This window comes from Lemur catta, chromosome 19 (assembly GCF_020740605.2).
Source record: "Lemur catta isolate mLemCat1 chromosome 19, mLemCat1.pri, whole genome shotgun sequence".
In the NCBI taxonomy this organism is placed as follows: domain Eukaryota; kingdom Metazoa; phylum Chordata; class Mammalia; order Primates; family Lemuridae; genus Lemur; species Lemur catta.
The window spans coordinates 24,056,435-24,067,440 of record NC_059146.1 but is presented as its reverse complement, the minus strand read 5'-3'; the positions used below and the strand labels follow the sequence as shown (position 1 = coordinate 24,067,440).

The window sequence follows — 11,006 nt, the reverse complement described above, 5'->3', positions numbered from 1 at the left end:
AAGACATTCTTATAAGGCAGGACATTCCAAGTACTTAGAGGTTACCTCCTGGGAGCCGGTCAAGGGCCAGATCTTTCTTTGGAATGTGCAGGGTTTGGACAACACGGGCCTGCTCAGTCAACCCCTCACACCTGGGACGCTGACAGGAACCAGAAATGCTCAGTGAGCCTCTCTCTCTCTGCACTGGAGTTGATGGTGACTTACTTTTGTTGGCATATTCCTGCCTTTCTTTCTCTGGATGTGTCTCTAAACAAAATAGCTTAGTTCTGCCTGGTATTTATTCCCCAGAGTTATTGAGCTATAATTTATACACAATCAAATTTGCCCACTTGTTTACAGCAGCATTGTGCATAGTAGCCAAAAAAATAGAAACAACCTAAATGTTCATCAACTGAGGATAAGTAAAATGTGGTCTGTCCACACAGTGGAGTATTATTAAGCCATTATAAGAAGTAGAGGTCTGATCCCTGCGACAAGGTGGAGGAACACTGAAAACATTACGTTGAGTGAAAGACGCCAGACACAAAGGCCACATATTGTGTGATTCCATTTATATGAAATCTCCAGAATAGGCAAGTCTAGAGATACAGGAAGTAGATCAGTGGCTGCCTAGGGCTGGGAGGGATTAGGAGTGACAGCTAAAGGGAATGGAGATTCTTTTTGGGGTAATGAAAATGTTCTAAAATAGATTATGGAGGCTGAGCACAGTGGCTCACATCTGTAATCCTATCACTTTGGGAGGCCAAGGCGGGAGGATCGTTTGAGGTCAGCAGTTTGAGACCAGCCTGAGCAAGAGCGAGACCCCATCTCTACTAAAAATAGAAAGAAATTGATTAATTTCTTTCTGGACAACTAAAAGTATATAGAAAACATTAGCTGAGCATGGTGGCTGATGCCTGTAGTCCCAGCTACTTGGGAGGCTGAGGCAGGAGGATCACTTGAGCCCAGGAGTTCAGGGCTGCCTCGAGCGAGCTGTGATCATGCCACTACACTCCAGCCTGAGTGACACAGTGAGACCTCGTCTCAAAAAAAAAAAAAGAAAGAAAGAAAGAAAGGAAGGAAGGAAGGAAGAAAGAAACCACTTAGTGTCACGAGTCTGAGAGTCACCCATGCTCATGCATGTATCAGTCATTTGCTCCCTTTCCATTGCTGAGTAGTATTCCACAATGTGGATGCACCGCACCATGTTTAATACATTCGGCATTTGATGGATATTTGTGATATCTCCAGTTTGGGGCTATAATGAATAATGCTATTAGCAACATTTGCATGCAAGTCTTCCTGTAGACATATGTTTTCATTTCTCTTGGAAATAATACCTAGGAGTAAGGTCTGCTATGATATCCAAGAGGGGAAGTGATTGGTCTGGAGTCCCCAGTGAGGAAGGGCTCGAGGTCTGAATGCAAGTCTGGCATGGAAGATGGTTTTCTGGCCCAAAAGGAGGAGACAGGCTTGCCATCTAGAGAACGAAGGTTCAAGATTCCCATTCCCCCTCTTTTCCTCCCAGGAGTTCAGCCACCTGTCCCCTCCCTGCCCTGGCTCTTGGGTCCTCATGGCCAGGCTGCCCAGTGTCTGGGAGTCCCCATTATCCACCAGGAGGGAGAAATGAGATTTGGGGAACAGCATAGGTAACAGCCCAACAGGCTGAGAAGAAGAAAGCTGCACAGCCCCAAGGGCGATGGGACCCTGGTGTGCTGATGGAGGGCACATGGGTGGGCACAGCCACTTGGCAAAGTAGTTGACGCCAAATCAATAGGGTCTGACCTCCAGGTGGTCTAGCCCTGGTTTTCCCAAGGGCAGGAAGGAGGGATGAAATCTTTGGAGAGGGGTTGGGCAATGGTGGGTAATGCGGGACGCACACCCTTCCCTGGGGCTCGGGGCTCCCGCGCGCACAGCCCCGGAGCCTGCAGCAGTCACACCGCGCCCTCCCCACCCTGACTCCCTGGGCCCCGGGTGCGCCCGCGGCTCAAGGCCGCCCTCTGCTGGGCGCCGGAGATGGGGGTGGAGGGCTGGCGCTGGGAGGTGCCGGCGGAGACTGGAGGGGCCGAGGGAGTGGGGAGGGAGCCAGCGGGGAGAGACCAGCCAGGGGCAAGTCGAAGAGAGACTAGGAAGAGATATGGACGGAATAAATGGAGGCAGAGTCAGATGGAAATGGGGACAGGGAGTGGTCTGAGTCAGGCAGAGATGGGGACAACCTCGCCACACCCTTCGTGATCTTTCCAGGGCTGGCTGTCCCCCGCCCCACCAGTTTTCAGCCCAACCCGGCAGCAGCCCCCGACCCCCGCCAGCCTGCGCGACCTTCCCAACTTCAGATCTTTGCAGGTTCTCTTCCCTCTGCAAGGACGCTGTCTTCCAGGAGGTCCCTGCAACCACCTCCTCCTCCTCCTTTAAGCTTCTGCAAAAATGCTTTCTCTGACCACCCTTCCCCATTCCTTCCGGCTTCTGGCCCTTTTCTGGAGTCAGTGGACCCACAATCCTTTGCACCACTGCCATTAAAATACTTATGACACTGCACTGGGACTCTCTCTTTGCAAATCTCTGAGCTTCGCCAGAGCAGAGAGTGAGGCTTTTGGTTTTCTCTTCTCTGAGGGCACAGGCCGGGGACTCTACTAAATCTGACTTCAATCCCCACTTATGACAACCCCGTACTGTGTGATGCTGGGCATATATATCACTCCCTTTCTCTAATCTCCAGTCATCTCATCTGGAAAGTGAAGGTGACACATCCCACCTGATTGGTTTGGAAGACACCAAAGATTGCCTTTGCCTCCTGGTAATAACATTCATTCCCTTCCCTTTTTGGTTGAGGATGTCTAAGGGCCACTAGAGTTCACACACATTGAGGCACTAGAATTGTTGATCAGCAGCTGATAATGGTGACTGACGTTTATCTGCACATCCCACGTGCCAGGGCCAGTTCATGGACAGTCTCAGTGAGCACTCTCACCCGCACTGGGCTGAGGTACAGATGAGGAAACTGAGGAGAAGTCACTGGCTCTAGCTCATATCCCACATGCATGCATTATCTGCTGTTCTTTTCCACCTACAGTGGACACTGTTGCACTGTTGGTGGCCCTCCCAGGTCCCCTCAGATTCCTCTTGCCAATTCTATGCAGCCAGGCCCCAATGCTTTCTCTGTGCTCGGTGTATTAATCTTGCCTTTTTATTTTTTGAATTTCTGCTGCTTTGACATCTCAGGGCCTTGCTGACACTGCAGGGACCGCCCTCCCCCCCACCCCAGGGCTAGCCAACTGCAAGAGAACTCACTGTGAGCACGCCTTTTGTGTGCAACCCAACCAATCCAGAGCCCACACCCTGTTAACTTAAAAATTATAAGATTTATAAATTTGGGGAGGAGAGTTTTATTTTTTATAAAGGGTGACAGCCTGAAAAATCAGTCTCGTGTCTAATTAAAGCTGTAGTTATGGCTTGTGGAAGAGGGGGTGGGGGTCAGTGTCTGGTAGTGAGCTGTGAATTATTCTAATATTGCTCATTTTGAGGCCAGTGTTTGTTTAGCTGTTAGAGAAAAAGGAAAACCTTGTAGCAGTTAGAACATAGTTTATTTTTTAAGTGTAGGGATGCATGATTTAGCCCTTGCCTGGCATGGCCTTAGGTCTTCTTTCGTTTGGTATCTTATTGCCACAGTCCATTCTGCTAGTCTTATGATCTCTATTTTAACATTAATGCTGTTCAATTGTTGGGTCTAAACTCCAAAAAGGAGGGGGTGTAATGAGGAATGCCTGACTTATCGCCACAGTCCATTCTGCTAGTCTTATGATCTCTATTTTAACATTAATGCTGTTCAATAGTTGGGTCTAAACTCCAAAAAGGAGGGGGTGTAATGAGGAATGCCTGACCTCCCATCCTGTCATGGCTGGGAACTCAGTTTTTCAGGTTTTCTGGGGTCCTCATGGCCAAGAGGGGGTTCCATTTAATGGTTGGGGGGCTTAGGATTTTATGTTTAGTTTATAACCCCAAACACCTCCTTTATTAGCTCTTACACTCTGAGCCACTATCCACCTGTGCTAATTACCCCAGGACAGGTACCAGAGTACTCAGGACAGCCTCTATGCCCAGGCATGCTGAAATTATTTAAACTAGCCAGTTCTAAACCTGCTTACCTTGCCTCATCTTTTCCTTCCCCAAGAAACTACAACAAAGTCTTTCACCCATGGGCCCCTCCTCTCCCTGTCTCTTGACCAACCAGTACTTCCCAGTGTGGCCCTGGATGACATAGAGTGTCCCCTACCTTTGGGATCTGTCAGTTTAACAAACTCTCTTTTCAGTGGAGACCATCTCCTGATCTGATGGCCTCACCTCACCTGAACAACAATAATAAAACCTACATTTTAGTACCCTATGACTTTCCCAGGGCTGCCCTGGGGCTGGAGGTACCTGGGAGTTTATGTCCTCCCTCCCAGCCTCCCTCCATGATCCGTGGCCCATGACTGACTAGAGGTGGGGTAGTGGGAAGTCTCCACATATGGCCCCTAGTGACCATATCCTTGATATTCACACAACCCTCCCACATTCAGCCTGGGCTGGCTTGACTTGCATTAACTAATAGGATGTAGTTAGTGGAAGTGAAATTGTGCCAGTTCCAAGCCTAGTCTTTAAGAAACAGGTAGCTTCTGCTTTCTCCTCTTGGAATGCTTGCTCTTGGGAGCCCTGAGCTGCCATGTAAGAAGTCTTCCATTGGAGAGATCACACAGATAGGGACAATGCTGCTGCTGCCTGAAGAATGAGACAGGTCCAGATGTCTCTGCTACCCAGCTGGGTCCAGCCTTCTAGCCATCCCCACCAAGTTGTCTGACACATCTGAGTGCACCATCTTGGATGTCCCTGCCCAGCTGGGCCCTGAGTTGACTGCAGCCCTAGCCAACATCATGTGGAGCTGAAGAACTGTCCTGCTGAGCTCAGTCAACCCATGCAATTGCGAGTGATCATAGATAGTTATTGTTTTATGACTGTAAGTTTTGGGGTAGTTTGTTGTTCAGCAATCATAAGCCCAAACAGGGAGACACAAAGGCCCAGTTCCATGTGCCTCATGGTGGGAAATACTCTGCAACTTAATTTATGCTCCAGAGCTCTCCACATGATCAGGCTGAGTTTGAGACTTCACCTGAAGTTGCTTCTTGCTCTTCTTCTTCCCCTTTGATGTCCCATTTCCCCAACTCCCTTAATGGTTTCTCCTAGGAGCACTTCTTTAATGAATCCCTAGCACATGAATCTCATCTCAGGTTCTGCTTCCAAGAGAAGCTAACCTCTGACACCAGGCTTCTGATTTTCTCACCTCCAACTAGAACGCAGGGGTCTGGCTCGCCTATCCTCCCTCCCCAGCCTTCCCTGCTCCTCTCCTGCATCTAAAAAGCATCACCACCTTCCAGAGTCCCCAGACAACAGGCAGCTATCTACTGGGTGGCAGGGCTGGGGGAGGCGGGGTTAAAAACATCCATGAAGTCTCTGAAAGAAGCAGCGAGCAGCTTGTTTGCCCTGGCCATACAACCATAAACAGGGATCATATGGTCAGGCAGGCAAAGTTCAGGCAGTTCAGGGGCCAGGTGGGAATGGGGCTTTTCTCTGATCCTCTGTCTGCAGGAGGGGCTCTGCTGGATGATCCATCCCCACCCTCAGGGAGTCTCTCTCTGTGACCTGTCTACCCCCGCCACTTCTTAGTCTCTGGAAGCCCTAGAATCCATCACCATGGATCCTCCAGCAGGTCCCAAAGCCGGGTGCTACTGGAGTCAGATAAGTCAGCAGAGAAGATGCTGGGGGCTGGGGGGCCAGAGCCCAGTGGGGGACCCCCACTCAGGGCCTCCAGCCAGTCCAAGGAGTCCGTGGGGCCTCTGGGAGAGGGAGATGAGGAATTCGAAGGGGACGGGAGCAAAGAGGAGAAGACAGATGAGAGGCCTTCAGAGTCCGGGGAGGGGGACAGCACGTTGAAGGAGCAGGGGAAGTCCAGGGGGATGGGGGGCAGCTTGTCTGCAGGGAAAGGAATGGGATGTGAGCGTAGGAAGTCAGGGATCCAGGCGCCAGCGTTCTATTCCTCATTTCCAGGAGTCCAGTTCCCCAGCCCACTCCTCCCTCGGAAGCAGGATCCCAAAACCGCTTCCTCCTCCCCTAGATCTAGGAGTTCGGCTCTTACCATCAGGCTCCACTTGATCCTCCAGGATGTCATCTATGCCCCGGTTCGGAAGCAACTGCGGACGGGCAAACTCGGCGTGAACCCGGGACTCCAGCTTGGAATCTGCCCCGAGACTCCTAGCCCGGCTTCGACCCGCACCCCCTCACCTGAGCCCTTCGGATCGCCTCCTGCAGCTCCTCCTCCAGAGTCAGGGCCGCTGAGGCCGGTGCTGAGGAAGGTGTCAGGGCTGGAGCAGCAGCTGGAGCCGGAGCCGGAGCCGGAGCCGGAGCTGGAGCAGTCACAAGGGTGTCCGCGGCACTTGGAAGAGGTGGCTTGAGAGAGGCTGGATTTGACTTGACCTAGAACCGCCAGGGATAGTATCTATAAGCCACCCCCACCGGACGCGACCCCACCTACTCGCAATCTTTGGCTCCACCCCCTGGTCCTGTTCCGGCCCTTTGCTTGAGGACCCCTCTTTTGGTCCCGCCCCCTGTTCTGTCATTGGCTTCCTCTCCCTAAAGATCCTCCCCTCCGTTGCTCTGAGCCACGCCCCTCGCGTTCACAGTTTCTTTCCGCTGGGCCACGCCCCCAGACTTCATTGGCTATTCTTTTCCGACTCTCCGCCCTGTCCCACTTTGCCTTCTCCCCATTGGTCCACACGCGCACAGCCCCGCCCTCACCAAGGCCTGCCGCCGGGCGGCTCCCAGAGTTTTAGGCCTGAGGCGCGGCCAGGGAGCCCCCGCGGGGCTGTCCTCTCTCCGGGGTTTCATCCGTTCGCGGGGCGGGGCGCCGCCGCGCATGCGCTCTAGGAGCATAGACTTGGTCCCAGACACCGGGAGGCCCCGCAGGCGCAGCTGCTGCCGGAGCTCTGAGACCTGGGGAGGGGGTAGGGAGAGGCGGTACTGGGCGGGCTCCGTGGAGCAGGCGGAGCTGGAGCAGGACATTTGGAAACCGAGAACAGAGGGACTGGGGATCTGCACTCCTGGGACCCCAAAAAGGATGGGACTGGGGATCCGATCTCCTGGATTTCCATGGGGCAGAGGCCAGGGGGTTAGACTTCTGGGCCCCACTGAAAGAAAGCACCAGCCCGGGAAGTTACACCCCAAACTCACCGTCAGCTCCTCCAGTTTAAGGGTCTGAAGTTCCAATTTGTGTGGAGGAGGCGAGGGGCTGGGGACTCCTGACGGGGAGGGAGTGAGGGGAGTGGGCTTCATCCTGGCGATAGTCGTGAGGAGGGAACAAAGGTTAGATGGGACAGGGGGAGAAAAGGCATTCTGGGGTCCTCAAAGACAGGGGCTGGAGAAGATGCAGGAAGGTGAGGGCCCAGAATTCTGGGTCTCCGAAGGAGCAAACAGACGGGGCTAGATTTCTGTGCCTGGGGTGGAGAGCGCGGGGAGGAAATGGGAGCTCAGACTCTTGGGTCTGCAGGGAGAGGGGCTGGGAGACTGGACTCTTGAGTCCCAGGGAGGGCAGGGGGTTTCAGGCCAGACTCTTCTGGTCTCGGACTCTGGGTTTGAGGGAGGAGAATGCTAGGACCTGAATTTCTGGGTCCTGGGAGAAGAGAAACAGGAGTCATACCTAGGATGTGGCTGCTGCGATTTTGTCCCTTCCCACAGAGGTGGCTTGGGAGGACCCAGGGCTGACCCCTCTTCGGCTTGGGGGTCTAACCTGGATCCTTGTCTCGGCTCTGGGGGCATGTACTGGTGGTTCGTCAAATTCCCCCTGGGCTTGGACTCCCTCCAACGCTGGGAGACCTTGAGAGACTCCTGAAAAAGCAGGTATGAGGTGCTGTGCCTCAGAGCTACAGGCAAGGTGTGGGGTCAGCTTGGCATCACCCAAGAGGAGCAAAAGGGGCAGCAGCAAGAAGGACCAAAGCTAGACTCTCAGAGGGACTTCTCACTCCAGTGGAAACTCACCTTCTTTGGAGACCTCCAAGGACAATATTCTGGCTCAGGGAGCAGGACCCCAGGGCTGAAGAGGAACGGGGCAGGGCCCGAGGCCGAGGCCGAGACTGGGGCAGGAGCCAGGCCTGAGGCTGTGATCCACGGGTCTGGATCTGAGACTGGAGAGGCGGTGAAGGACCCTGAGCGGCCTGCAGGCAGCAAGCCAGGCAGGGAGGAGCAAGGCTGTGCGGAAAGGAGGCCCCCGCGTGCAGGAGCGGGGCCCAGGGGGCAAAACCCGAGTGGTGGGAGCTGGTTGCTGGGACTCCTGTATCTGAGGGCGGAGGTGCCGGGGGCCTAGATTTTTACATTCTCAAGAAAAGCAGAAATGATGTTGTGGGTCACCAAGGGGGGTGTGGTAGCTGAGGATCGCAGATATCTGGGGTTTTGCTGGGACAGGGTGGGGCCTGCGCTCCTGGTTCCTGGGAGAGGGAAAAGCTGAAAGCCACATCCTGAGCTTCTTATCTGTGCCAAGAGTGGAGTCTGGGCGCCTGTCTTCCCCAAAGAAACAGGATCTAAATTCCGGCATCTCCTTGGGGTGGGAAAGCTTGAGGAGCAGGAAGCAGAGCTCCTAGGGGTGGGATGGCCGGGGACCTGGACTTTTGGGTCCTTGCGAAAGGACAGGATGGGATTTCAGCCTATCCTGGGCAAAGGGGCTGAGATGCAGGAACCAGTGAGGGAGATGTGGCAGCTGTACTGCAGGGTGTCCCGGGGGAGTGGGGCCACCATCCCCTCCCTTTCAGGGCCCACACTTACTCGGGTCCTGATTCCGTCTGTGGATCCGAAGCTGGAGGACTGTGGAGAGAGGAGGGAGGTGGAAGGAGGAAGGCGGGAAGGGAGTGTCCAGGAGCCTGGCCTGGAGCCTCAGTTGTTGGCGGGACACTAGTGCCCAGCCCCCTTACACACCCCGAGCAGGAGCAGGCGGGTGGGCGGGCAGCCTGCTCCCTTTCCTGGGCCTCCTGCCTGCTCCCTGACAGCGCCTCGGGCCTGAGCCATTCTGGGGCTAGGAGCCAGCGTGCAGGCAGGAGGCAGTCCTGCCCCTGGCTCCACCTGCCCCCTTCACAAGCATGTGCCCACCCCACCTCTGGCACAGTTGTCTTCTTGGCAGCCTGGCCCATTTGCACCTTGCCTCCTTTCCTCTGTGTACCCCGCTTTGCACCTGCCTGCTCCTTTCTGTGCTACCTCTCGGTCTTCCCACAGTTCCCCTTTCTGCACACCCATTCTTTCAGCACTCATCTCTCTGGGCTCCAGTTTTGCACACCTGCCACTTTTGTGCACTTGTGCATTTTTACACACACTCCATCCTTGGCTCATTCTGCCTCCGCACCCACCCAGCCATGTCAACACTTTTACTTGCACACTCAGGATCTGGCCCCCAGTTTGGAGCAAGGGTCTCCCTCTGCACACTTCTCTGCACATGTGTACCTTTTTGCACACCTCTTGCTCTTTGGTTACTGGTGACTTTGTACCCACCCCGTAAGCACACTCATTTGCACACTCAAGTACCCTTTACCTACTCAGGGATTCACCCCCAGTTCTATCCACTTACACACTTTCTGCTTGCCCTGGGACCTTAAACAGGACTTTTGACACTTTCAAGGCTTGATAGCTCCTTGTCCTCTCACCTGCACTCCCACCTGGTCCTCCAAAGTCCCCACTCTGCCCACTCCTCCACTTTGCACGTGTGTTCAGCTTAAGCCCTTGTTCCTTTGCAGTGCCAGATCCTCTTCACGCCCAGCTCTAGCCACCCACTCCCTGTTGCTCCTCTGAGCATTGTACTAGCCATTTACACACTCATTGATCCTCTGAGGCGTCCTTTATGCAAAGTGACCTTTTGCACAGAAAGCACATGCCTCCTGGGTCCCCTCCCTCCCCCACCCTAGACTAGAGCATTCTCAAGGATAGAACGCCCTTCCCCCCACACACAGAGAGAAGCCTCTCACCAGATCGGAACTTGGAGCGAATGATTTGGGAGCGCTGGGAGGAAGCCGCCAGGGTCATTGTCAAGGCTGGGATGGGACGTGGACTGGGGAGAGGGCACGGTCAGAGTGGAGGTCAAGAGGCTGCCCCTGCATGTGAACTCAGCAGGGAAAGAGCCAGGAGTTAGGGATAGGAGCAGCCTTGGGCCATAACTTCTGGATTCCAGGGGGGAACTGGATTCTTGGTCTGAGAAAGAAGGGCTGAGGGCCTCAACTCCGGGATCCTAGGAGAGGAGGGACCTGGGGTCCACGGCTCCTGGGTCCTGAGGAGGAGGCACTGGGGGTCTGGACTCTTGGGTCTATGAGAGGGAGAAAGGGGCGGCGCCTGGACTCCTGAATCTTGCAGGAGAAGGAGGTTAAGGGCGAACTCGGTACTCTGAGGAGACTAGATCCTGGATCGAGAAGGGAAAGGGGGCCTGACAGGTCTCTGGGGAATAGAAGGGTCCCTGCGACCTGCATCTGAGAAGGAAATTAGTGGGGTGTCAGCCACCAGGGTCTGTAGGAAAGGGGCTGGGACCAGAGAAGTGACAGAAGAGTTACGGAGGGTCCCCCCTCCACCCCAGGGGCTTCTCACCAGGTGGGCTCGGCGCAGCTGTGCTCTGGGACCGGTCGAGTCCCGTGGTCTAGGCTGGACGCTGCAGGCTCCGCCCCACCAGCGTGGGACCGCCTCGAACCCCCCTTCCCAGGGCGTGCCATGCCGGGAGCCCGTGGAGCGGGGTGGGGGAGACAGGAGCCCCGCCTGGGATCCTAAGAAGGGGCGGGAGCACGCGCCGGGGAGCGGGGGACTTGGGACGGGGCAGATGTCGGGGTTCCTGGCTCGCTCCTCGTGCGAGTCCTGGGACTGTGGGGTGGGGTGGGGAGGGGTGGAGCAGCGGACTGACAGAAGCAGGTGCCAGGAGAGGGGCGTCGGGTGAGCAGCAGCAGCAGGTGGTCGTGTCCCGGCCTTGCCGGCAGGTGCCACCT

The 11,006-nt window shown here is 55.0% G+C and overlaps 1 protein-coding gene across 1 annotated transcript; it reads right to left on the bottom strand.

The window, feature by feature from the left end:
- Positions 1 to 5,460: 5,460 nt before the first annotated feature.
- On the bottom strand, positions 5,461 to 10,124 carry MAMSTR (MEF2 activating motif and SAP domain containing transcriptional regulator). Its single transcript, XM_045531246.1, has 9 exons — positions 10,008 to 10,124; positions 8,821 to 8,859; positions 8,041 to 8,186; positions 7,703 to 7,890; positions 7,237 to 7,339; positions 6,805 to 6,999; positions 6,292 to 6,483; positions 6,146 to 6,200; positions 5,461 to 5,982 (listed from the first exon to the last, which is right to left on the bottom strand). The coding sequence occupies exons 1-9, from the start codon at positions 10,063 to 10,065 to the stop codon at positions 5,699 to 5,701; spliced, it is 1,260 nt and encodes a 419-aa protein (XP_045387202.1). The 5' UTR covers positions 10,066 to 10,124; the 3' UTR covers positions 5,461 to 5,698.
- Between the last annotated feature and the right edge of the window lie 882 nt (positions 10,125 to 11,006).

Excerpts from the sequence above, each read along its gene's own strand:
- MAMSTR (XM_045531246.1), bottom strand. The coding sequence starts at position 10,065 with ATGACCCTGGCGGCTTCCTCCCAGCGCTCCCAAATCATTCGCTCCAAG. Across the intron at positions 6,484-6,804 it reads CCGCCCGGCGGCAGGCCTTG|GTCAAGTCAAATCCAGCCTC; the intron begins GTGAGGGCGGGG and ends TGGCGGTTCTAG. Across the intron at positions 6,201-6,291 it reads AGGCGATCCGAAGGGCTCAG|TTGCTTCCGAACCGGGGCAT; the intron begins GTGAGGGGGTGC and ends GCCCGTCCGCAG.